This window comes from Leucoraja erinacea, chromosome 10 (assembly GCF_028641065.1).
Source record: "Leucoraja erinacea ecotype New England chromosome 10, Leri_hhj_1, whole genome shotgun sequence".
Lineage (NCBI taxonomy): Eukaryota > Metazoa > Chordata > Chondrichthyes > Rajiformes > Rajidae > Leucoraja > Leucoraja erinaceus.
The window spans coordinates 21,447,807-21,474,346 of record NC_073386.1 but is presented as its reverse complement, the minus strand read 5'-3'; the positions used below and the strand labels follow the sequence as shown (position 1 = coordinate 21,474,346).

The 26,540-nt window shown below is 44.9% G+C and overlaps 2 protein-coding genes across 3 annotated transcripts in view; one reads left to right on the top strand and one right to left on the bottom strand.

The window, feature by feature from the left end:
* Positions 1-491: 491 nt before the first annotated feature.
* LOC129700882 (uncharacterized) overlaps positions 492-26,540 on the top strand; it is a 61,012-nt gene continuing 34,963 nt past the window's right edge. The window contains exon 1 of one of the 2 annotated variants that reach the window (XM_055641665.1): positions 492-728. In XM_055641665.1, coding sequence (XP_055497640.1) covers positions 662-728 — 67 coding nt within the window. In that variant the 5' untranslated portion in view covers positions 492-661. Of the gene's footprint in view, positions 729-24,186; positions 24,438-26,540 lie in introns of those variants that run through there. The other variant, XM_055641666.1, reaches the window with a different exon arrangement.
* LOC129700884 (uncharacterized) lies at positions 17,315-22,169 on the bottom strand. Its single transcript, XM_055641669.1, has 2 exons — positions 19,333-22,169; positions 17,315-19,278 (listed from the first exon to the last, which is right to left on the bottom strand). The coding sequence occupies exon 2, from the start codon at positions 19,055-19,057 to the stop codon at positions 18,317-18,319; it is 741 nt and encodes a 246-aa protein (XP_055497644.1). The 5' UTR covers positions 19,058-19,278; positions 19,333-22,169; the 3' UTR covers positions 17,315-18,316.

The following is a 26,540-nucleotide window of genomic DNA, read 5'->3' as shown; positions in this document are numbered from 1 at the left end:
GATAGTCATTCAGGCAAGCAGAAGAGCAAGTGGAGATACGGAGACTGCAGTTGCTGAAGCAAAAAACAAACTACTGGAGGAAATGAGTGAGTCAGGTAACATCTGTGGAGGCAATTGTCGGCGTTTTGAGTCCAGACCAGACTATGCGTCAGAACACCAGGAACATCCCCATCGGCAGCATAGTGACCACACATACACTGTTCTTACTTGGGACTAAATCCTGGAGCTCCCATCTCAACCCTCTCGTCGGAGTTTCTTCATCTGCGGTCCAGCTTTTCAAGGACATTTAAATCAAGGGCAATTCTTTAAAAATAACTTTAAAGTGTACAACAATCCTCCTGGGACACAATGCAATCTTACAAAATATAATAGCTCTCAATCACACATTTAATACCGGCACTGGGCTCATTTCATGAGTTTTCAACTAGCTCAAATCCGGATCCCGTTTTTGACCAATCGGCTGGTTGAGGGGCGGGTTTGGGTCTCTCTCTGTCTGTCTGGTTCGAGCGTGTTGATTTCAGTCCCACAGTGGAAACACGTGGCGCTGTTGAGACTGAGGCAGACTAGCGCGTTCTTTTTCTTCCTCAGTGTGACTCATTCACGGGTTATTTATAGCTATCGTCGCGGCTTTCAGTTCGAGCTTTCAACAACAGTAGTGAGAATGGAGACGGTGGAGCGTTGGAAGATTTGCTTGTGCCTTTTTGTTGCAGTGTTCATTACTTCTCTGGGTAGGACCAGTCGCTATTGTTTAGTGGTAGATTTGTTTATAGCAAGGTTGTCAATCGACTATTGGCGGTGTAAATTGGTGTATTTTTCATAGCCTTTGAATGTTAATCAGATGTCGATTTCAGTTTGTTTTTGCATACTGCCGTTCAGTCTGCTTGGGCTCAAGAGAGTAATGCGAATCACCCTTTAGTTTTTCCTTTGTAAGTACCATATAGTTCCTGCTGCAACTTTCTATGAAATGGATTTTCCACTCTGGCAGAGCTTGTGAATTACAGCGGAGGCTTTTTATTTGTCAGTTACAGTTGGAGCAGTTAAATTGTTCTCTCGCATCTTGAGCGAAGCTTTAACTGCAACACTGATCATTTTTTGTGAAATTCTTGTCTTTTGCAAGGGTTCAGATTGAGCCGTGCGGGCATTTAGGACGACCGGCGGAAATCTTTCTCATTGGGGTTTTTTAACACGGGATGTTTAAAAATACGACTATTTCGCGAATTGCGTTTATTTTATTGATTGTGAATTGAAGTGGTTGCGACATTTCAGTAGCTGGGCTGAACCCAATAAATAAGCAATTATTCCCATCGTGAATTACGTTTATTTTATTGATTGTGAATTGAAGTGGTTGCGACATTTCAGTGGCTGAACTGAACTCAACAAATAAGCAGTTATTCCCATCGTGAATTGTGGGATGTCAACTTGTATTGCACATGTAAACTTTACCTATTTTTTTGTGTGCAAGGGTTAGTGTCCTGATCACTGGGCCTATTTACTCCACAGTTCCAGTCTGCAATTCCCGACACTTTTAAGGATTCCTCCGGTACAAAAATCCCAACTTGGGGTGTTTTATATGTTGCACGGGCCTTTTCTCATGAATCACGTCTATTTGCCTAATTGATTTCTACTTCCTCAATCAAAATACTGAGATGACAATGAAAAAAGACTTGAACTTGATGGAAAGACAGAAATATAACTCTGCGTTCCCGGGACATTTAGGAGGAGTTTCGCATCCGATCTGTTACTTTAGTTATAGCGCTATCGTTATTACAGCAAACGTTGTTGCAGTCTAGTTAGATAAATGTAGCAAATATCTCCTATTGCGTAATCGGCGTTAATGTTCCACAGCTAAAAATCAAAGATACTGGATATCTGAATTAAAAGCAGAAATTGTTAAATATTTTAAAGCGGTGATTGACATGTTCGTGATTAGTAAGGGCGTCAAAGGTTATGGTGAGTTGGCAGGAGAATGGGGTTAAGAGTGAAATATAGATCAACCGTAGAGCAGACTCAATGGGCTGAATGGTCAAATTATGTTCCTGTGTCATATGATCTTATGATGAAAATGGTTGGTTAGCACGTTTTCGCAGGGTGGAAATGTCAAAGACTAGAGGGCATAGCTTTAAGGTGAGAGGAGCAAAAGTTTAAAGATGATATGCTGAGTAACTTTATACAGAGAGCAGAAGGTGCTGGAATGAACTGCCAGGGGTTGAGAGGGGAAAATTGATTTCCACAATCAAATGGCGGAGCAAACTCGATGGGCCTAATGGCCTAATTCGGCTCCTGTGTCTTGTGGTAAAACACTCAGAAGGTCGGTCAGCATCTGTGGTAATAGAAATAGGGTCCTGACTAGGGGGGGCTTTGGCCTGAAACTTTAACTCTGAATTAGGGCCCACAACATTGGATCTGAAAGAGAGAATCCATCAACTGAGCTGATGTGTTTAAGATGGAACTGCAGATGCTGGAAAATCAAAGGAAGACAATGCTGGAGAAACTCAGCGGGTGCAGCAGCACCTATGGAGGGAAGGAAATGGGCAACGTTTCGGGCCGAAACCCTTCTTCAGACTGAGCTGATATGTTCCAGAGACTAAATGTAGAAGAAAAAAACAGTTTTATGCAGGCCCGTACGAAGCTTTTCAAAAAGGGAGGTGGCATGACAAGATTACAAATAACGTAATGTGAAATAATGTGTGCGCTGTGCACATCATGAGCGCGAAGCGTGAAGTCCCTCGATGCCGAGGTCCAGGGCCCGTAAGCTAAGTGGTTTTAGATGCTCTCTGATGCATTTTGAGCCATATTTTGGAGCATTTCTGCACCAAATTTATGACCAATATTTCAGAAATGAACAGGAATCTGAGAGGTAGCTTTTTCACACAAAAAGTTGCTGGGTGTATGTAACGAGCTGCCAGAGGAGGTAGTTAAGGCTGGGACTATCGTAATGTTTAAGAGACATTTGGACATGGATAGGACAGATTTAGATGGATATGGGCCAAACGCGTGTGAGTGGGACTAGTTTAGATGGGACATGTCGGTCGGTGTGGGAAGGTTGGGCTGAAGGGCCTGTTTCCACACTGCTTCATTCTATGACTTAAAATTGAAGAAAAATGCATGTAGATAAGTAGAGCAGATTTGAAAGAGGAGTGAAATGTAAAGGCAGAGAGAGGTTTATGGGTGGACAGGAACATAGGAAAGGAGGGGGGAGAGTGGGCTTGGGCAGATGGGTGAAGGGAAAATAGTCACAAAGTGCTGGAGTAACTCAGCGGGTCAGGCAGCATCTGTGGAGAACATGGATAGGTGACGTCACAGAGTGCTGGAGTAACTCAGTGAGTCAGGCAGCATCTCTGGAGAAAAGGTATAGATTATATTTCGGATCAAGACCGTTCTTCAGTAATATTCAAGATGTGACATGCATAGACATTTCTGAATGTTACCCAAACCATCGTGAGCTACTTTGTTACTGTGCTTGCCCTCTCCTATAACGTCTCTCTGCTGCCTTAGGTGATGCAGGACAGGACACAAGCTTTGGGACACGGTGTGAAGTTGTTGCCGTCTGTCCCAGCCTGGTTAAAAACCTGGATGGAGTGGATTTGGAGTGGATGTTTCCACTAGTGGGAGAGTCTAGGACCTGTGACCACAGCCTCAGAATTAAAAGACATTCCTTTGGAAGGAGATGAGCAGGAATTTCTTAAGTCAGACGGTGGTGAACTGTGGAATTCATTGCCACAGACAGCTGTGGAGGTCAAGTCAATGGACATTTTTCAGGAGGAGATTGATAGATTCTTGATTGATACGGGTGTCAGAGATAATGGGGAGAAGGCAGGAGAATGGGTTTGAGAGGGAAAGATAGTCATAGAGTCATAGGCACCTGCCCATGTTTGATCCATATCCCTCCGAACCTGTCCTATCCATGTACCTGTCTAACTGTTTCTTAAATGTTGCGATAGTCCCTGCCTCAACTACCTTCTCTGGCAGCTTGTTCCATACACCTACCACCCTTTGTGTGAAAAACATACCCCACAGATTCCTATTAAATCTTTTGCCCTTCACCTTAAACTTATGTCCTCTGCTACTCGATTCACTTAATCTGGGTAAAAGACTCAACCATAGCTATTCAAATCATGATTTTATACACCTCTATTAGATCATCCCTCATCCTCCTGTGCTCCATGAAATAGAGTCCCAGCCTACTCAACCTCTCCCTATAGCTCTGGCCCTCTAGTCCTGGCAACATCCTCGTAAATCTTCACTGTACCCTTTCCAGTTTGATGACATCTTTCCTATAACATGGTGCCCAGAACTGAACACAATACTCTGAATCCTCACCAACTTCTTATGCAACTGCAACATGACCTCCCAACTTCTATACTCAGTCTAACCCACGTCACAGAACAGGGCAAGATTAGCAAGTTTGCTGATGATACAGAAGTGAGTGGTTTTGCAGATAGTGAAGATGGTTGTGAAAGATTGCAGCAGGATCTGGATCAATTAGCCAGGTGGGCAGAGGAATGGTTGATGGTTGCATGGTTCCTTGAAGGTTGTGTCGCAGGTATATCAGGTGGTCAAAAAGTATTTTGGCACTTTGGCCTTCATCAGTCAGAGTATTGAGTATAGAAGTTGGGAGGTCATGTTGCAGTTGTATAAGACGTTGGTGAGACCGCATTTAGAATATTGTGTTCAGTTCTGGGCACCATGTTATAGGAAAGATGTCAAACTGAAAAGGGTACAGAGATCCCCATCCTGGATCAGTCCAATCAGGGTTGTGTCATCCGCAAACCTGAGAAGCTTGACAGAGGTGTATGTGGAGGTGCAGTCATTGGTGTGGCGAGAGTAGAGGAGAGGGGAGAGTACGCATCTTGTGGTGCTCCTATGCTGAGTGTTTGCGGGTCCGAGATATGCTTTCCCGCCTCACATGCTGCTTCCTGTCTGTCAGAAAGCTGCTGATCCACCGACAGAGGGGTTCAGGGACAGTCAACTCAGAAAGTTTGGAGCGTAGTAGCTCTGGCACAATGGTGTTGAATGCAGAGCTAAAATTAATAAAACAAAATCCTCGCCTAGGTCCCCTGTGGTCTAGGTGCTGGAGAATGAAGTGCAGGCCCAGATTGACTGCGTCATCCACAGATCTATGCAAAATGCAGAGGGTCCAGCAGAGGGATTGTGATATTTTTCAGCTTGGCCAGCACAAGCCTTTCAACGGTCTTCATGACTACAGAGGTCAGTGTGACAAGCCTGTAGTCATTAAGACCAGTAATCCTTACCTTTTTGGGTACAGGGACAATAGTGGAGACTTTGAAGCAGGCAGGGATAGTACATCTTTGCAGGGACTGGTTAAAAATGAGTAATTGGATGTGAAGTGGTGATTGGAGTGGGGTGGGTGTAGAAGGGCCCAGTCTTTGCAGATGGGGGTCAGGCTGTGAGTGGGTGTGAAGTGTTGGTTGGGGTGGGAAAGGGTCCACTCTTTTCATACTGGAGTCTTGCCTTAAGTAGGTGTGAGGTGGTGAATGGTAAGGAGAGGGTGCAGGGTTCATTCTTTGTAGACTGGGGTCTGGCTGTATTTGTTGGGGAAGGGGTACCAGGGTTACGTTTCTGATTTTCAAACCTGCAGTAAAACTCATTCAGGTCGTTCGTCAGCTGATGATTGTCCAAAGAGCGGGGGGCTTTCCTCTTATAGCTGGTGATTTCTTGCATGCCCTTCCAAACTGAAGAAGAGTCACTAGCTGAGAACTTGCTCCTCAACTTCTCAGAGTGCCTTTCCTTGGCAGCTCTGATTCCTCTTCTCAGCTCTTTATCGATTAGGCTATCTTTTATCTCTTTAGCGATTAGGCTATTGGCTTGATGCATATTTGTACCCAACCCTCTCCCACCACCCCCCCCCCCCCCCCCCCCCCCCCCCCCCCCCCCCCCCCCCCCCCCCCCCCCCCCCCCCCCGATCTCAAAATGGAAATGTTACATCTGTATATAATGATCCCATTAAAATGTGTATTTGTCACAAACTATGGAATTCACATTTTTCAGTGTTGTTATCAAGGAAAAGAAAGCAGTTCCAATTGTTTGATCCAATATTAATATTATTCATATGGAGGAGAAAATATAATAGCTCTGAAATCTAACTTAATTTTGCAATCTCACTAAAGATAATCCCCCTTTCCCTCTCCCCTCCCCCATCTCTCTCTCCCCTCCCTTCCCCTCTCTCTCTCCCCCTCCCCCCTCTCACATTCCCCCCCCCCCTCTCTTTCTGGCGGGGGGGGGGCTAAGATGAAGGTGGCGTGGGGGTCAGCGGGGGTGGCGTGGGGGTCAGCGGGGGGGGGCGTGGACCCAGCGGGGGGGTCACCAGGGGTGGCATGGACCCAGCGGGGGTCACCAGGTGTGGCGTGGACCCAGCGGGGGTCACCAGGGGTGGCGTGAGCCCAGCGGGGGTGGCGTGGGCCCAGCGGGAGTCAGCGGGGGTGGCGTGGGCCCAGCGGGGGTGCCGTGGGCCCAGCGGGAGTCAGCGGGGGGTGGCGTGGGCCCAGCGGGGGTGGCGTGGGCCCAGCAGGGGTGGCATGGGCCCAGCGGGGGTGGCGTGGACCTGGCAACGGGAGAACGGAGAACTGGCCGTTTCCAAAGTGGAAATGCTGATTTTTAATTTTTCCGTTTTTTTTTGTGATATTTTTCTTAAGGGGGAAAAATGGGGGTGCGGTCGCACCCCACGCACCCCCCCCCCTTTGGACGGCCATGTTATGGGTGGACGTTTGAAACAAAACAGAGGTGGTCGGTTTGAAGGATCCTAATGGATAGGAAAGATTTGGAGATATATGGGCCAAACCTGGGACTAGCTTGGATGGGCATCTTGGTCGACTTGGTTGGGTTGAGCCGAAGGCAGCAGGAGATAAAGGAATCGATATGCAGGCAAAGCATTGAGAAGCATAAAAATAATTGGGTAATCATAGTTGGTTGCTCAACTTTGCTAGTATTGGCTGGGAGTGCTTTGATGTGAAAATACTAGTGGAATTTTGAAGTGAGTTCGAGAAAGTTTTATGATCCAGGATGAACATAAAACTGCTCTAGAGATTAATACAAGATCTAATTTGGGCAGCAGGCAGTGTTAGTGGAAGAACATTTGGTGAAATGGTGACCACAAGTTTGTAAGTTTTAATATTATGGAGGAGAGCACGTAAAACCAGAAGGCAAGTGCTGAACTGGAGTGAGGTTACTTTCAATATAAGACGGGAGTTTGCAAAAGTAGCTCAGTTTGGGTCCTGCAAAATCACTCCTTGTCTTGTTACAGCCTTGGTCCAAATATGGACAAAAAGCTGAACTCCAGAAGTGTGTGACTGCTCTTGACAAAAGGCAGCATTTTGATTGAGTGGGCATCAAGGACTCCTGGTTAAACTTAGTCGATGGTTGGAATCAAACGCAGCACAAAGCAAGACAATCAGGACATTTTATTATTATTATCCAATTAACAGCTGACAATATCCCGTTCCTTAGCTTGCATCTGAGTAAAATTCATTTCAAAACGCATTTATGGTTTACGATTATTTAAATGGTAAATGTAGCTTCAGAAGCATTTTCCTTTTGCATGTTAAAACCCACCTGAGAACCATGGAAGATTTTGCAATTTTAATGATGGATTTTTCACTTTTAAAACTTTTTATATAACAAATTAATAAAGATAAAACATAATGCCTTACTTTTGATGAAATGCAGTGAGCAAACGCGATAATTCCCGATATTTTCTATCTTTATATCTGCACGACCAATGTTTGCTAACCACATCCGCTGTTGTTGCCCCTTCAGCTCCCTCTTGTCTTTACCTTTGTTTTTCTTTATCTTCTGGACTCTAAAGTAAGATAACTGTGCCTCGCAGTCACCACGACTGGCACAGTTATTTACAGCTCAAAAACGGACCATTTTCGCGGTTTTTAACGGGTGTGAAAGTACGCGTTTGCAGCATCAATAACGTACCGGAAGTGACGTTTGTACCCCAGTTAAATTTTGCGTCCATGTGGGTGAGGATCTATGATCCAGTGACCTTTCGTGAAATCACCCTATACATCTGGCTAATTCAATTTCCAGTGAAGGATTTCAATAGACAACCAGTAGATTGGCAGCAATTTAATTATTCAAAGCGGACCCAATTGTTTTTTTTGGGATAAATGGTTGGAACATGGTAGACCCAGTTTTAGTACTTCATCGAGTGATTCGCCTAATTAGTGGTCCTTAAACATACTACGGGAGAGTGATTCTCCCATATGCCCTCACCAAAAGTGCCACAGGCTGCCTGCAAGATCCATAAATGGTTGGGGGTTAGGTCAATGCTGTGGGTGTGCTCATGAAACCTGTGAGGTTGTTAGTTTCTGTCTGTTTATTAACCCCAAGTCGGTCTGACTCGCTTGCTGGAAAAGATCTTGAGCACGTGATCAAAAGCAAAATCAGTGATGGTAGTGGAAAAAGATGACACCTCTTCACAAAGTTCAGAAGCTTTTCAAGAAACCTATCCATGTTCTCCAGCCTACATGAAGAATGGTGCCTGACCTGCCAAGTTACTCCAGCACTTTGTCTTTTTTGTAAATCAACATCTTCAGTTCCTTTTTTCTACATTGTCAAGAAACCACACTGTACCACAAGTTCTCTGCAGAATCGCTGCTATTAAAATTTAAATGCAGTGATTATTGGTGTTTATAAAGGTAAAGCAAATGGACCAAAAAAATCTGAAGATCTTTTTCTGGTCAGTCAAACAATTCAAATTGTAATAAATTGTAATGCTATTGATGGAATAATGATTAACAACTCTTTTGAGAAGCAAAGAGAGGGAAGAATTACAGTTCATGTTTTTCTTCACTCCTTACAATGCTATGTACGACAGTGATCGCAACTTCTACTGAAGTGTGGATGGCTGTTGGTTCGCTAGAAGCTTATACGCCCTTTGACAAGTCTTGTTTTTGGTCCTGTTGGGGGTCCACAGCCCCCATTCCTCACCTAGAAAACTAGGTTTGGTCAACGACTATCCGACCATGGAGCAGGTAGCACGGGATTACATGGTACCTGTGGCGGGGGAACTCCCCCCGACCTGACCTAATGATTAGAAATTGGTAATTTACTTTAGTTGTGTCCCAAGTTGTTTGTTCATGCATGGCTGAGACTTGGGAGAGAGAAAAACATAAGGTGTAGATAAACTAAAAAGAATAACACTTAAAATTCCTTGGGTATAAGCAGAAATTAAAAAAAAAATAGTTGTGACCATCAGGCTTCTTTTATGGCATAATTTATGATGATTTTCCATGTAACTGAAGCACAGAGGATTATTTTGTCTCAATTCTGCTTCCCTGACCTGGAATATATGACAGTCAAATGCTGACTCTTCCACCTTCAAAGGGATTCTCTACTATCCTGACTGCAGTTTACATCCTTCCTTTGGTAGACACAAAAAGCTGGAGTAACTCAGCAGGGCACAGAGTTACTCCAGCACTTATTTTTGAAGAGGTATCTGCCAAGTTACCGTCAACACCAGAGGATCCAGCACTCTTGACCATTACTATACCATCATCAAGAACACATTTTGTTCTGCGCCTTGCCTTCACTTTTCTCTGACTATGCTGCTTCTTGCCCATAGACGGAGGCTGAAGTGCTCGTCAATGAAACGGTTACGAGACTGCTTCAAGTTGGTGGATTAGGCCACGTGTATATACATAACAAACCTGAACTTATCAAATGGAGAAACATGGGCAGCTAGCATTGTAATATTCATTAAAGTCACCAACCAAAATGAAACAGAATTTTGCCTCTTTACTTGCTGTCACCGGTACCTCACATATTATTCATGTGCGAGTCCTGTCACATTTATTTTATTTGTTCATTGGCTGGCAAAGAAAGCACCTATTACCCACCATTATTATTTCTTCAACCGATTAACAAGCTCAGTCACGTTGATCCCACATTTAGTTTCATTATTCATTTTTTTAAATTAATAAATGAGCTGGTAAATGTGCTGGTGATGCTCTGCCAGGCCTGTACTGCAGCTATATTTCGCTTATGCTTGCTTTGGGAGCTAGTTCCCTTCAGTTTTCACTTCAGCTTATAAAGGGCATGCTCAATTGGGTTCAGATCGGGTGATTGACTTGGCCACTCAAGAATTTACCATTTTTTTAGCTTTGAAAAACTCCTTTGTTGCAGCAATGTTTGGGATCATTATCTTGCTGTAGAATGAACTGCAGACTAATGAGTTTTGAGGCATTTGTTTGAACTTGAGCAGATAGGATGTGTCTAAACACTTCAGAATTCAATGTGCTACAACCATCAGCAGTTGTATCATTAATGTAGATCAGTGATCCAATACCATCAGCAGTCATACATGCCCAGGCCATAACACCCCCACCACTGTGTTTCACAGATGAGGTGGTATGTTTTGGATCTTGGGCAGTTCCTTCTCTCCTCTATACTTTGCTCTTGCCATCACTCTGATATATTAATCTTTGTCTCATCTGTACACAAGACCTTTTTCCAGCACTATGGTTGCTTTTTCAAGTACTTCTTGACTAACTGTAACCTGGCCATCCTATTTTTGTAGCTTACCAGTGATTTGCATCTTGCAGTGTAGCCTCTGTATTTCTGTTCATGAAGTCTTCTGTGGACAGTGGTCATTGACAAATCCACACCCGACTCCTGAAGAGTGTTTCTGATCTGCCGGACAGGTGTTTGGTGATTTTTCATTATTATAGAGAGAATTCTTCTGTCATCAGCTGGGGAGGTCTTCCTTGGCCTGCCAGTCCCTTTGCGATTAGTAAGCTCACCAATGCTCTTTCTTCTTAATGATGTTCCAAACAGTTGATTAAGCCTAAGGTGTGGCTGATGTCTCTAACAGTTTTATTCATGTTTCTCAGTCTCATAATAGCTTCTTTGACTTTCATTGGCACAACTTTGGTCTTCATGTTGATAAACAGCAATAAAAGTTTCCAAAGGTGATGGAAGGACTAGGTGCTGAGAGCTCTTTTATACCTGCATTAAGGAGGCAATTAAACACACCAGAGGAATTACAAACACCTGTGAAGCCAAAAGTCCCAAACATTATGGTGCCCTGAAATGGGGGGACTATGTATAAACACAACTGTAATTTCTACATGGTGAAACCAAAATGTATAAAAATACCCTTTAATAAAATCTGACAATGTGCACTTTAACCAAATATGAATTTCTTTCTATTACAAATCTCAAATTGTAGTACTGAGGCAAATAAATAAATGATGGGTCTTTGTCCCAAACATTATGGAGGGCACCACAGATAGGAATCTGATGACATTGCAGTAACAGTGGAGCTGAATTCTGCTTTGCGTTCATAACCCAGGAAATTTTGATAATTTGTTGCATTTGCTACCCGGAGTGAGGAACTATGGGCAGGAGAAGGGCAGCTCGAAGAACCAGGCTGTTGGTATGGCTTTACCTGCGTCGCTTTGTCTTGCCTTTCCTCTCTCCCAGCTTTCTTTCCTTCTCTGCACCCCACCCCAAAGTCAGGCTGACGAAGTGTCCTGACTGGAAACATAATGTATCCATATTCTCCAGGGATGCTGCCTGACCTGCTAAGTTACTCCTGCACTTTGTGTCCTTTTGTGTGTTTGGCTTCTTGTGGGCAGGTGTGGGATGGCTTTTGCAGTCAAGCATTTTGTTAGTCTTGGTGAATGGAAGTGAACATCTTGTGCTCTTCTGCTCGCTCTAATGTAAAATTAGTATACCACAGTCATCGGTGCATATGCCCAAACCATGGAAGCAGCAGGCAAGGCCAAGAAAGACTTCATGGATTGAAAATAGGTTGTTATATAGAAAATAAAGCTGGAATAAATATTTCATCTTTGGTTATAATGGGGTAGCAAGTGAAGCATCCCAGGAATTAAACTTTGGCCCTCAATTGTTTGCCATTTATACTTTATTTATTTATTTTATTTTAATTTGCATCTTGCAGTGTAGCCTCTGTATTGGCAGTGTAGCCTCTGTATTGGAAGTGGTGTGCCTCAATCAGTCTCTGCAAGTGGTGTGCCTCAATCAGAGCTCTGAATGACACTGAACAAATGTCTCCACAGCTGTGAGTACCCATAATGTGGGTTCTCCCCCCTGTGAGTCCCCCTCCCCCTCCCCCTCCCCCTCCCCCCTCTCCCTCCCCCTCCCCCTCCCCTACCCCCTCCCCCTCCCCTAAACCCCCCCCCCCCCCTACACGGCAATTAGCGTGAGTGTGGGGGGGGGATAGTTAGTGTGTGTGACGCTGAATGCCGCCTCCCCCCCCCCGCAACCGATCGTTGGGGGAACAGACCCAACGGGTCTGCACTTGTTCTAGTTATCTTATACAAATTTAGCAGCTATATGTACACCAGCCACTATATGTACACCAAATTATTTACATATATACACTAATCAAATATTTACAAAGCCATACAAAAAAGAAAAAAAGAAAAGAAAAATCCCTCCTATACTATACAGTATCTTAGTCATATACAACCCATCACTCTATAATCACCCTTCCCAATACAATGAGTATAACAAATATCCCACTCGTAATCACCTATCCTCATCCCAATATCCTTTTAAACAAGTGTTTTTTGTATATCTTTTTAAACTGAATTACGCTTGTGCTAAGTTTTATCTCCTGTTCCAGACCATTCCACAAATTCACACCACAGATTGCTATGCACATACTTTTAAGAGTTGTTCTGACATTGAATTTTTTTAAATTATGTTCCCCTCTCAAATTATACCCACCCTGTCTTTCCATAAACAGTTTTTGTATATTTCTTGGAAGTAAATTATTTCTTGCTTTGTACATGATTTGCACAGTCTTAAATTTAACCAGATCTTTGAAGAGAATGTAAAGTTTCTAAGTTAATGGATCAGACAAAAATAAGTTGAAGTGCAAAGTAGATGATGATAGAGTGACTCTGCAACAGGAAGTTGGTTGAGTAGGTGGAAACATAATTTAATATGGGGAGGTGTGAGGTCCTGAACTTGAATAAAAAGGCAGAATTTTATCTGCTTGGAGAGAGACTGGATGAGTGAAGTACAGAGAGATCCTGATGTTCCTGTGTATGAATCACAAGAAGTTGGGAGGTATAACATGGCAAATGGCCAATTGGCCTTTATTACAAAGGGATTAAAGTTTATAAATAGGGAAGTTTTGCTACAGTTTTGCAGGGTACTGGTGAGTCCACTACTGCACATTGTTTTTGTCCCCATAGAAAGTTTGCCAGGCTAATTCCTGAGATGAGAGGATTGTTTTATCAAGAGAGATTACTAAGTTACAGAGATAGGTTGAATAAGTTAGGTCTTTATTCTCTGGAGCACAGAAGGTTAAGGGGGGACCTGATAGAGGTCTTTAAAATGATGAGAGGGATAGACCGAGTTGATGTGGACAAGCTTTTCCCTTTGAGAATAGGGAAGATTCAAACAAGAGGACATGACTTCAAAATTAAGGGACAGAAGTTTAGGGGTAATATGAGGGGGAACTTCTTTACGCAGAGAGTGGTGGCGGTGTGGAATGAGCTCCCAGTGGAAGTGGTGGAGGCAGGTTAATTGGTATCATTTAAAAATAAATTGGATAGGCATATGGATGAGAAGGGAATGGAGGGTTATGGTACGAGTGCAGGCAGGTGGGACTAAGGGGGAAAAAAAATTTGTTCGGCATGGACTTGTAGGGCCGAGATGGCCTGTTTCCGTGCTGTAATTAGAAACATGGAAACATAGAAATTAGGTGCAGGAGTAGGCCATTCGGCCCTTCGAGCCTGCACCGCCATTCAATATGATCATGGCTGATCATCCAACTCAGTATCCCGTACCTGCCTTCTCTCCATACCCCCTGATCCCCTTAGCCACAAGGGCCACATCTAACTCCCTCTTAAATATAGCCAATGAACTGGCCTCAACTACCCTCTGTGGCAGAGAGTTCCAGAGATTCACCACTCTCTGCGTGAAAAAAGTTCTTCTCATCTCGGTTTTTAAAGGATTTCCCCTTTATCCTTAAGCTGTGACCCCTTGTCCTGGACTTCCCTAACATCGGGAACAATCTTCCTGCATCTAGCCTGTCCAACCCCTTAAGAATTTTGTAAGTTTCTATAAGATCCCCTCTCAATCTTCTAAATTCTAGAGAGTATAAACCAAGTCTATCCAGTCTTTCTTCATAAGACAGTCCTGACATCCCAGGAATCAGTCTGGTGAACCGTCTCTGCACTCCCTCTATGGCAATAATGTCCTTCCTCAGATTTGGAGACCAAAACTGTACACAATACTCCAGGTGTGGTCTCACCAATACCCTGTACAACTGCAGTAGAACCTCTCTGCTCCTATACTCAAATCCTTTTGCAATGAAAGCTAACATACCATTCGCTTTCTTTACTGCCTGCTGCACCTGCATGCCTACCTTCAATGACTGGTGTACCATGACACCCAGGTCTCGCTGCATCTCCCCCTTTCCCAATCGGCCACCATTTAGATAATAGTCTGCTTTCCTGTTTTTGCCACCAAAATGGATAACCTCACATTTATCCACATTATACTGCATCTGCCAAACATTTGCCCACTCACCCAGCCTATCCAAGTCACCCTGCAGTCTCCTAGCATCCTCCTCACAGCTAACACTGCCCCCCAGCTTAGTGTCATCCGCAAACTTGGAGATATTGCCTTCAATTCCCTCATCCAGATCATTAATATATTGTAAATAGCTGGGGTCCCAGTACTGAGCCTTGGGGTACCCCACTAGTCACTGCCTGCCATTGTGAAAAGGACCCGTTTACTCCTACTCTTTGCTTCCTGTTTGCCAGCCAGTTCTCTATCCACATCAATACTGAACCCCCAATGCCTTGTGCTTTAAGTTTGTATAATTGTTATATGGTTATATGGTTATTAAACTGGTTGGGTTTGTATTTGGCAGTTAGAATAATGAGTAACAATTGTATTTAAGTATGTAAGATTCTTAGAGTATACAAGGAACAGTTTAAGTTCCATAGTTTGAGAATAAGGGGTAGGCCATTTAGAACTGAGATGAGGAAAAACTTTTTCACACAGTTGTGATTTAGTGGAATTCTTTGCCTCGGAAGATAATGGAGGCCGATTCACTGGATGCATTCAAAAGAGTTGGATAGAGCTCTTAGGGCTAGTGGAATCCAGAGATAGGGGGAGAAGACAGGAACGGGGTACTGATTGTGGATGATCAGCCATGATCACATTGAATGGCCCAGTCCTGCACCTATTGTCTATGTATCTATGTATGTATCTATGTAACTGCAGATGCAGGTTTACAAAAAAATCAATAGATTTTTTTTGTTTGTAAACCAGTGGATTTGGTGTCATTATTGGAGAACATGGATAGGCAACATTTTTGGTGGGGACCTTCTTTCAGACTGATTGTAGTAGAGAGGGAGAAAGGTGGAAAAGTGGTGGAGGCATGGGTGGAATTGATTGGCTAAGTTTGTATTCCACGGTTCTTGAGACTTTCAACAACATTATTTCTGCAGCAATACTATGATGCAATTTTCATAAAAAGAATGACTGCATCAGAGTATTACTGCAGAAATATTGTTGAAAAATCTCAAGGCCCATGGAATGCAATCTTTTCGCGGACAGAATCGCACAGACAACCTGATTAACCCCCAAACAGCATCAAGGCTGCCTACATCTGCTTTGATTATGCCCATGCGGAGTCTCTTTGTTTCACCAGAAAACTCCAGGAGAGGTTTGACCATGAGCAGGAGATAAAAACATAATTAACTGCATAAACCATGTGTTCTTGGATTGCCCTTCTCCTCAAGGATAAAAGAAACGGCCCTATTGGCCAAGTAATATATATATATTTTGGCAGTGTTAAAGCCATCCGAGGTTCAAACATCCAATGATTCGCCCTATTAGCCAGAAAAGGAGGTGATCCTAGCAAGAAGAAAATGGCTATCAGCACCCACTGAATGAAACACTTTGACAGACATGACTTCATCCTTAATGTGAGCATCCATTCCACAGCAAACTAGTCCAACTTCACTACCAAACCTGATTGATTAGAAGTCAAAGGCTGACTGGGAGTATATGGTATATCCACTGAAGTTTGAAAATATGATTGAGAGGAACTTCTGCTTAAATCTCATAACATTGCCGTTTAGAACAGCCAAAAATACGAAGATCCTTCTAACAGTAGGTATGTTACAATACTTACCTTCAGCGGCGCCGCAATTCTGCCACTGGCCGTGTGCGTGATTTTGCCGCGTTTGGGGGGGGGGCGGGTTAAAACGTGGTTTTCTCACTCCTGGTCCTGGATTATATTTTGTTGGAGTGCAGGTTTTGGCTGAGGAATCGTTCCGACGGCAGTTTTATTTATTTATTTATTTACTTTATTAAAAAATCGCCCAACAAGTTATTAGCTGGAGTGATTTTAAAATCAGCTTCTAATGCCGACAACGGGGACGGATTTTACGTTGGGGACAGGTAAAAGAAACTAGTTTATTTTTATGTATAAAAGTGTTTCTTAAGATGCATTTAATTCACATTTTAAGTAGCGAAACGGTTTAAATCCACCACAACCGCAACATTCCAATTGATAACGTTCCAGAAAAACCCACTCGCAAGCTGATTTAAATGGCCATTAATTTACAGGTATTAAACATTAAATTCCTTCCATTTGGCCTATAAACCCATGACAATGAGATTTACAAATTATGTTATATTGTGAATTCTTGTGTGAATGTTATTTGGACACTTAGGCTATTTAAAAATGTTAATCTGTTCTTAAGATATGGATAGATGTTTAGATCTAGTAATTGAATTTTGTAATTAGCTACAATTAGGTAACTAACTAATTATATGCTTTAATTTCAAGTAATCTAAGTAAGATTGATTCGTATTTGTTTCAGAATGCTTCAATTTATAATAACTGAAATTTCTTTCAGTTATGGGCTTTTGACTGTTCTCGATCACAGCTTTTGTGTTAAGTCAATGAAAAAGCAATAGGGAACAAGATGCTAATTTCCGAGTATGAAAATGGCCATAACATTTTTAATGCTGAAGATATGAAAGTGAATTAGGTGTCAAATTAAACTTATTTTTATGCTTTATCTGATGGGATAAATTACAGTCTTGTTTTTTAAAATCTCAAAATTTTGTAACATTGCTACTAACAGGGTTTGAATGAATGATATGCAAAAACCCGCGAAAACACTCCCGCGATCACGTGACCGTGCCAGCCAATAGCGAGGGTTCGTGATGCCCCAAGCTACCACTAGGTGCCGCTACAGGACCCCCCCCCCCCCCCCCCCCCCCCCCCTCCCAGAACCCGAGGTATGGATCGAGTGGAAACGAGGGACGGGACGGACGATACAAGTGGGACTGTCGAAACAGAGCCAGGTAACGGTGCAGGGGAAATGGGCACAACTGGTGAAGAGGAAACGGGCACAACGGGTGTCACCAGAACGACCAGCGGACGGCCCCTACGCCGGGGTTGAGCCACCACCACTGGGCTATCGACAGCCAGGTGGGCGGGCTTGAGGCGAGCGACTGAGATGATCTCCTCCTTGCCCCCAACATCCAACAGGAAAGTCGTGACGCTGGGGTGCAACTCCCGGAAAGGACCCTCATAAATCTGCTGCAGCGGTGACCGGTGCTAGTCCCTGCGGAGGAATACAAATAGGCAGTTTTAAGTTCCGGCGGGGTGGGAACAGGAGCCAGGCCGCTCGCTTTCTCCCAAAGACTCACCAGAATGGTCGAGGCAGGCTCCGGCTGCCCCCGAGCCGTAGGAAGGAAATCCCCGGGTACACGCAACGAAGAGCCGTACACCAGCTCAGCGGACGACGTGTCCAGGTCCGCTTTAGGGGCCATACGGAGGCCCAACAACACCCAAGGCAACTGGTCGACCCAGTCCGGACCAGTGAGCCATGCCTTCAGCGCCAATTTCAGATGCAGGTGGAAACGTTCCACTAACCCGTTGGCCCGAGGGTGATAGGCGGTGGTGTGGTGCAACTGTGCCCCATACAGCTGCTCCAGAGCCGCCCACAAAGCAGAAGTAAACAGGCCCCCCCGGTCGGTGGAAATATCTGCAGGCACCCCGAAACGAGTAATCCAATGGGCCGAGAGATCCCGAGGACAAGATGAGGCGGAGGTGTCAGTCAGCGAAATAGCCTCGGGCCACCTCGTAAAACGATCCATGAAGGTGAGTGGATGCGTGGCACCGTGAGATGGTGGCAGTGGACCCACCAAATCCACGTGGATGTGCAGGAAACGGCCAGAGGGAACCACAAAATCTTGTATCGGTGCTGGACCTTCGATGTCTGGCAGGGAATGCAGGCTCTGGCCCAAGACGTGACCTGCTGAAGAACGACCTGCTAGACTAATTTCTCCGCCACCAGCGCAGAAGTCGCCTGGGATGGAAGGGTGGGTCAGGCCATGGATGGTGTCGGAAACCCACGGGGACAATTGGGCGTGGTCTCCCGGTGGACATATCACAAACGACCGACTCTCCTATTGAGCCGAAAGGGACGTCGGCCAACCGCAACCCGGAAGTGGCCATCCTGTAATTGTCCTTCTCACCACCCGCACGTTGAGCCTCGGCTAGCCCCGCATATTCCACGCCGGGGTCCCCAGCCATCACAGCCTTGAGAGCAGGGCGAGACGGAGCATCAGCAACCAGGTTGAGCTTACCGACCACGTGCTGAACGTCCGTGGTGAATTCAGACACGATCGGCAGGTGCCGCAGACCAGGGGGGACACCTTGGCTAAGGCATATGTCGGGCTTTGGGTCAGTAAAGGCCGTGAACGGCATGCCCTCCAGAAAATACCGAACATTCCAGACAGCCAGGTCGAAGGCGCTGTAGCTGCGCTCCGGGGGCCTCAGATGTCGGCTGAAATAGGCCAGCAGCTGCCAGCGGCCGTCGATGAGCTGCTCGAGCACCCCTCCAACAGCCGTATCAGAGGCTTCCACTATGAGGGCAGTCGAGGCAGTGGCCTGCGGGTGCACCAGCAGGGTGGCTTTGGCCAACGCCTCCTTCGCACCATCGAACGTAGCCACAGCCTCGTCAGTCCAGACTAGGTCCTGTGGTTTACCGGCGAGGTACTGAAACGGAGGGCGCATAATCCTGCAGCTGGCATGAAGCAATAGTAAAAGTTCACCATGCCGACAAACCCCTGCAGCCCCTTGACAGTGAGCGGCCGAGGGAACTGCCGAATGGCCTCCACTTTAGTGGGCAGCGGGGCCGCGCCCTGCGAGGTGACATGATGCCCCAGGAATGAAATGGAGCGCAGGCCAAACTGGCACTTGGCGGGGTTGATTACCAGTCTGTGGTCCTGGAGCCGCTGGAACAGCGCCCGTTGGTGTGTGTAGTGTTCCTGTTGGGAGCAGCTGGCGACCAGAATGTCGTCTAGGTAGATGAAAATGAACTCTAACCCCAGACCCACCATGTCCATGAGCCGTTGGAAAGCCTGCGCGGCCTTCTTTAATCCAAACGGCATGCACAGCCTCTTGAAAAGGCCAAACGGGGTGATGGTGGCGGTCTTAGGCACGTCGTTGGGGTGAACGGGAATCTAGTGGTAGCTGCTTACCAGGTCCACCTTGAGGGGAAAAAAAAGTGGCGCCCTCCAGATGGGCAGGGTAGCGGTCCGCAGTTGTAACAGCATTTAAGCGCTTAAGCCCCGCATGGTCACCACCCCTGAGATGCTTTCGGTACCATGTGCAATGGGGATGCCTACGGGCTATCAGAGCGCCACACGATTCCCATGTCCTCCATCTGTCTGAACTCCTCTTTAGCAATCAGCAGTTGGTCAGGCGGGAGCCTGCGCGCCCGTGCATGCAGTGGGGGGGGCCCGCGGTGGGAATATGGTGCACCTCCCTGTGCTTAAGGGTGGTCGCTCAAAAATGGGGGGTGAGAAGTCCCGGGATTTCGGCGAGCAAGGAGGCATACGGGCCATCTCCATCGGCCACTATGCTCAGCTGTGGGCTGAGAGGCACCGCGAGGTTGTGGTCCTGGGGAACAACGTTAGAACGAGGCGCCTGCCCCGCCCGTCCACCAATAGCGAAAAGGCCCGGAGGAAATTGGCGCCCAGCAATGGTTGGGCCATGTCCGTGACGGTAAAAGTTCAGGAATACGGGCGGGAGTCAAAGATGAGGGAAAGAGTCTGCGTGCCCTACGTGCGGATGGTGCTACTGTTGACGGCGGTCAGGATGGGGCCTCGCTTACCGGCACGGGTGTCCAGTCCGGGGGAGGATGCTCACGACGGCCCCGGTGTCCTCGAGGAAACGAAGTTCGGAATGGCGATCCCGAATGTAGAGGCGGTGATTCAGGCCGATCGCGAAAGCCTCTACTGATCGGCCGAGGCATTTCCCGCAAACGAGCAGGGGGCGCGGCATCGTCGGGCCTCAGCACCCCAGCGTTGGTGGTAGTAGCAGCACTGCCGCTTACCACGGTCTCCGACGGGCGGCCGCAGCGAAGGCATCGGAGGGTTGGACGTCTCTGCGAGGCTGCTGCTGCTTGGCGAGCCACAGTTCGTCGGCCTGTTCGGCGAGCTGCAGGGGGTCGGCGAAGTCAGACTCAACGAGGAGCAGGCGGATGTCATCGGGCATCTGCACCAGGAAGGCCTGCTCGAACAGCAAGCAAGGTCGGTGGCCGTTCGTTAGCGTGAGCGTCTCGCTCATGAGCGTGGACGGCTTCCGACCGCCGAGGCCGTCCATATGGAGCAGGCAGGCGACGTGATCGCAGCAGCTGGGCCCAAAAGTGCGGAGCAGCAGCGCCTTGAGCCCCTCGTCCTAGCCGATTGCTGGAGGCTCCTGCAGGTAGGGCAGCAACCGTGTGGCCGTCTCTTGGCTAAGCGCCCCGATCACGTAGAAATATCGGGTGGCATCCGCGGCAATATTTCTAAGTTGGATTTGGGCCTCATTGTGGGTGAACCAAACTTGAGGCTGCTCCACCCAGAAAACGGGCAGTTTCAGGCCCACGGCGTTTTGCTGGGGAAGATGGACGTGGGGGATAGCGGCGGCTTGCATGATCGAAGTCCGAATAAACGATCGGACTGTCGGGGTCACCACTTTGGCGAGTCGAGTCGATTGCATAAAGTAAGATTCTTTATTTTAAACGATAATAAAGCGATTTACTCAACCGCGTTTATAACAGCCAAAAATACAAAGCTTCTTCTAACAGGGTGGAGTTTGAATGAATGCTATACAAAATCCGCGAAAACACTCTCGCGATCACGTGACCGTGCCAGCCAATAGCGAGGGTTTGTGATGCCCCAAGCTACCACTAGGTGCCGCAACAGAGGGATTGGTAAGGTGAAATGGAAACCCTATCCTTGATCTGACGTAGCAGTGAGGGGTAAGAGCAGAAGTGAGGGAAATGTGGGCAATATGTGAATAATGTAAACTGTTCAGTTGAATATTCAGTTGAATATGCCTGCCAGCTATGGATGAGAAGCTTTGGTTAAGCACCTGCCGTGTTTTGACTTTTCAGTTACATTTATGGGTGTTTATCATGAACTTTCATAATGATTTACATTGAGTGCAGAAAGATTTTTTCCCCAAACAATATATTTTAATACGGCAGAGGTCATTACATCCTATTCCTTGTGTGCCTGTCCTGTAGATCTTTATTCCTCTACTTCATGTTTGGCCTTTAAGGCCACCAGTGAATGTCAACTTTGCTTCTACAACTGAATAGTTACATTATACACACAATATCTGTTTATACAGTGTTGCAAAGAACAGATTCCTTTTAGGGTCATTAAGTTAAGGTCATCAGATTAAAATATAACGTTACCATATAACCATATAACAATTACAGTACGGAAACAGGCCATCTCGACCCTTCTAGTCCGTGCCGAACACATAATCTCCCCTAGTCCCATATACCTGCGCTCAGACCATAACCCTCCATTCCCTTCCCATCCATATAACTATCCAATTTATTTTTAAATGATAAAAACGAACCTGCCTCCACCACCTTCACTGGAAGCTCATTCCACAGAGCTACCACTCTCTGAGTAAAGAAGTTCCCCCTCATGTTACCCCTAAACTTCAGTCCCTTAATTCTCATGTCATGTCCCCTTGTTTGAATCTTCCCTACTCTCAGTGGGAAAAGCTTTTCCACGTCAACTCTGTCTATCCCTCTCATCATTTTAAAAACCTCTATCAAGTCCCCCCTTAACCTTCTGCGCTCCAAAGAATAAAGACCTAACTTGTTCAACCTTTCTCTGTAACTTAGTTGCTGAAACCCAGGCAACATTCTAGTAAATCTCCTCTGTACTCTCTCTCTATTTTGTTGACATCCTTCCTATAATTAGGCGACCAAAATTGTACACCATACTCCAGAATTGGCCTCACCAATGCCTTGTACAATTTTAACATTACATCCCAACTTCTATACTCAATGCTCTGATTTATAAAGGCCAGCACACCAAAAGCTTTCTTTACCACCCTATCTACATGAGATTCCACTTACAGGGAACTGTGCACAGTTATTCCCAGATCCCTCTGTTCACCTACATTCTTCAATTCCTTACCATTTACCATGTAATTACCAGTGAATTGTGGAAATTTCTTCTGCATCTACTTAGGGTGATGAGGATAGTCCAGGAAATTGCATGGGCACTGGTCTTTGTTCCCACAAAATTAAGTAGGACCAACTTTTTAAAGGAATTCGGTGAATCGGCACCACATATGCTGAGAGACAATCTGAGAGGTTATGTTTGTTAGCCTAGGCCTGCCCCTATCGAACTTAAAAGCATGTTTTCCAGTTAACGCATTAAATGGCTCACCTCAGTACCGTCTAGCCTTTAATTTATTTTATGTCACAATCCAATCGCCCCCGAGTCTGGTTTGTATATAACAGATAAATACCTTGGTCTGTTGTGCCTAATTTGGTCATAAAGTAGTGTTTAATCTTCGAACACTCCTCCAAATCGTTTCTGGAGCTTCAGAATTTACTTCCTAGATTGACGTAGGCTTTAGTAAATGGTAGAATAAACATGTTGGTCGGCAAGCTACATTTCAGGCTTAATCCAAGGTTTTCGAGCATAACGCCAATACAGCAGGTTTGACGTTTATGGAATTTCAAAAATTCAAAAGTAAATAAATACAAATGCTGGAAATCTGGTGAGAAAAAAAGTTCAGCAGGTCGTGCGTGAATCCTCGGGATGAAAATAAAAACTCAACATTTTAGGTTTGTGACCCTAAGGCGGGTTATCCAAATGGAGAGAGTTTGCTGTTGAGTGGAGTACAGAATACGTGTTCTTCTGCATGAAACAAAAATGTTGATGTGCTGGTGCAGCAAGTAACTAAAGGGCCTGTCCCACTTTCACAAGGTAATTCACAAATTCTCCTGAGTTTACCCCTGATTCAAAATCGCAGAATGTTCGTAACCAGTCCGTAGGAGTTTGTAGATATATCGTAGCGGCTTGTTATGCCAGCGTAGGTACTCGTGGCATCGGGTAAGTCGGGACGTTTTTTCCAGCCCGATTAAAAATGCCCACGAGTTAAAATAAAATGGTCAGGAAGAAAAAATTAAGTCTTGAAAGTGGGACAGGCCCTTAAGGAGGCAAATTGATTTTTTTATCTTTTATTGCAATGTGTTGAAGTTTAAAAATAGAAAAGTATTGTTACAAATGTTCAGAGTATTAGTGAGGCAAATCTGGTGTATAGCATACAGTTTTGGAACTTTTACTTAAAAGTTATCCAGAACCGATTCACTGGGACAATTCCTCAGATGGGAAGGATGTCTTCTAACATGCAACTAAAATTTAAATCTATATGCTTTGAAGTTTAGAAGAATGAAATGTGATCTTATTGAAACATGCCAGATCCTTATGGGGACACGACAGGATAGATGGTGAATTATTTGCAGAAGTAGAAGTCGTGGATAAAGGGTCTAAGTTGCAAGAAAAAAGGCCAGTCAATTAAAAATGAAATGAATTTTTTTTTTCTCTCAGTGCAGTGAATCTCTGGAATTTTCTACAACGCAGCATCGTGGAGACTAGGCCACGGAGGTATCTAAAGAGGAGGTAGAATAAACTTCGAAAGATCGGAGAATTGAATGTTATGGCGGACTGTCACAAAGGAGGAGGGGCAGATCAGCAATGATTGGCTTGGGGCAGATCAGCAATGATTTTATTAAGTGGTGGGGAACGCTTGAGGTGCCAAATGCACTACTTGTGGTTCTCGTGTGTAAAGTGTTGAAACATGTCATGTAGTGCTGTAGACCTAGATTAATGAATAAGAACGGCACTAAGAAAGGCCTACATGTATAGAGTAAAAAATCTTGAGTTTCTACCTCCGTTGATTTAAAAATATAGTTTTGTTTTGAATACCCATTTTCAAATTTAATCTAAGACTTCTTCCCCAACCCTTTTACAGACAGCAGAGATATCATGTTAAGTGAACTCCTGTATCGAAAAGTCTGAACTAAATGTAGAATAATGTAGATCGTTAATTATTCATCAACAGTGTGTGCATGATGTTGACATGGAAGGTAAGCGTTATTGCCCATTTCGAACTACTGTCGAGAAAGTGGTGTTGAGCCATCTTCTCAAACACTGCGCTGATCAGCATTGGTTTATATTTGATATGCTTTGCTTACATTCTATCCAACTAAGTCTCCTGCATTTGTCCAAGTAATTTGTTATTGGCAGCAATTTTTTCCCTTGCACTCTAGCAGAAAGAGCACATCATTAAATAATCAGTGGTAAAACAAATTAGACTTGCAGAGAGCTAGGACACTTGCCCAGTTCTAATTCCTTAATTGGTGCTGTGGTGGAAGTCAAACTATCTATTATGCATGAGTATATTTTCTTACAACCAAAAGGTATTTTTATCTTTAAAACCAAAAGGTATTTTTATCTTTAAAACCCAAGTGAATGCAAGAGAAACTATGTTTTTCCCTCCTCAAAAATGCCCTTTTGGAGACCTGCACGGAAAACCATTGGAGGAAGGAGCTTTTAAATTTGGGCCGTGTTTGCAGCAGGTTTATGGTGCTACATTATAAATCAATGCCTGTGCTCATCAAGTGAGGGGATTATAGTAATTTGTTTCAATAAAAGATTTGGGTTTGTGGATGTGAGTGGTGTGCAATTAAACCTCACCCAGAGGCTTTTTGTTTTGCCTCCAACAAAAATTGAACTTTCTCCTGCTGACTTTTGATGTAATGCTATGATTATTCTGTACATTCAGAATAGGAAAAATACCGTGCAGTAATGAAGGTCTGAATTATTTAATGGTCTCAAATTGAAGGTTATGTGAAAGAATCTGCAATTGTTTACATTATGGAAGCAATGCTAATCTTTTGCAACAATACTTGTTACTAACATTTGATAGTGGGCTGCAAATCCAATGAGTTTTGCTTGAGAGCTATTGCTCTGTACATTCAGTACTACAAAACCAGAGGGCATAGCCTACTACAGTTACAATTTTATTTGACCCATGATGACGTCCTTCAGTTGTAAAATCAGGAGTGGAGCTGTTTGTTGATTATTCCAGTGTTAGTTGTTTCTATTTCCCCATCCCCTCTTGATTATAAAGTAGTCCATGATGGTCTCTAATAATGTGGGAAATGTTCTGACATGGCCTCAATCATCATTTTGGCTGTTGAGGGTTCACACAAGGGGTGGTGGGTGTATGGAACGAACTGCGTCAGGTAGTTGAGGTAGGGTCGATTGCAACGTTTGGACAGGTGTGGAGGGGTATGAGCCCAAATGCAGGCAAGTGGGATTAGGGTAGAAGGAACATGTTGGTCGATGTGGACAGGTTGGGCCAAAGGGCCTGTTTCCACACTGTACTCTCTCTAAGAGGGAGGATGGGGCAAGGTGTAGGCGGTAGGGACTTTCCATTGGCATGTCCTACTAAAGCAGTGAATAAAAGGGCAGAGATTAATTAAGTACTCTAAATGGGTCATTGCTTGATCTTATCACAAGCCTATGCCAGGAGTGATAGAATGCCCTCTAACCACCAATTGGCTGGAATTCTAAAGCTGTTGAGTAAACTTCAACCTGTAACTATTATTCTCCTTTTAAAACCTTTTCTCCTTTTAAATGCCTTCCACCCTATTTTTCTAGTGAACAAATGTTAAAGGTTGTGTGAAACTCCTGCTTAGAATAACCCCTTTGCGGTTTTGCACAAGTACCAGTTCTAATGCGATTACTGTGCACTCGATGGAAATAAAGTTTTCTTGATCTTGCCACTAAAGTCTCCATTGTTACTGATATCTGTGTAAAACTTGCAAACACAATCTTTTATCAAATGCCCGTTTCGGCGTATAACTCACGCGGTCCGAGTTCCACGAGCTGAATACCCTTGATGGATAAGTCATTGCGGTGAAAGGGGTGTCTTCCATCTATTTTAAACTGTTTCATCACCCCTGCCAACCATAATTCATCCAAGAAAGCAAGTGTTTCAAGGATGAGTTGAGGGCTAATTGACCAGAACAATCCGGTTCAAATGGTCTGTGCAGGAACGTGTAAATGGGCTTGATTCTGAAGATAACTTTATCACCAACTTCACCTTGTCCTTCTTGTGGTTTAGTAATTGATGCAACTGCCTTTTTAGCCGTGGGTCACGGCTAAAATTGGTGGAATGAAGA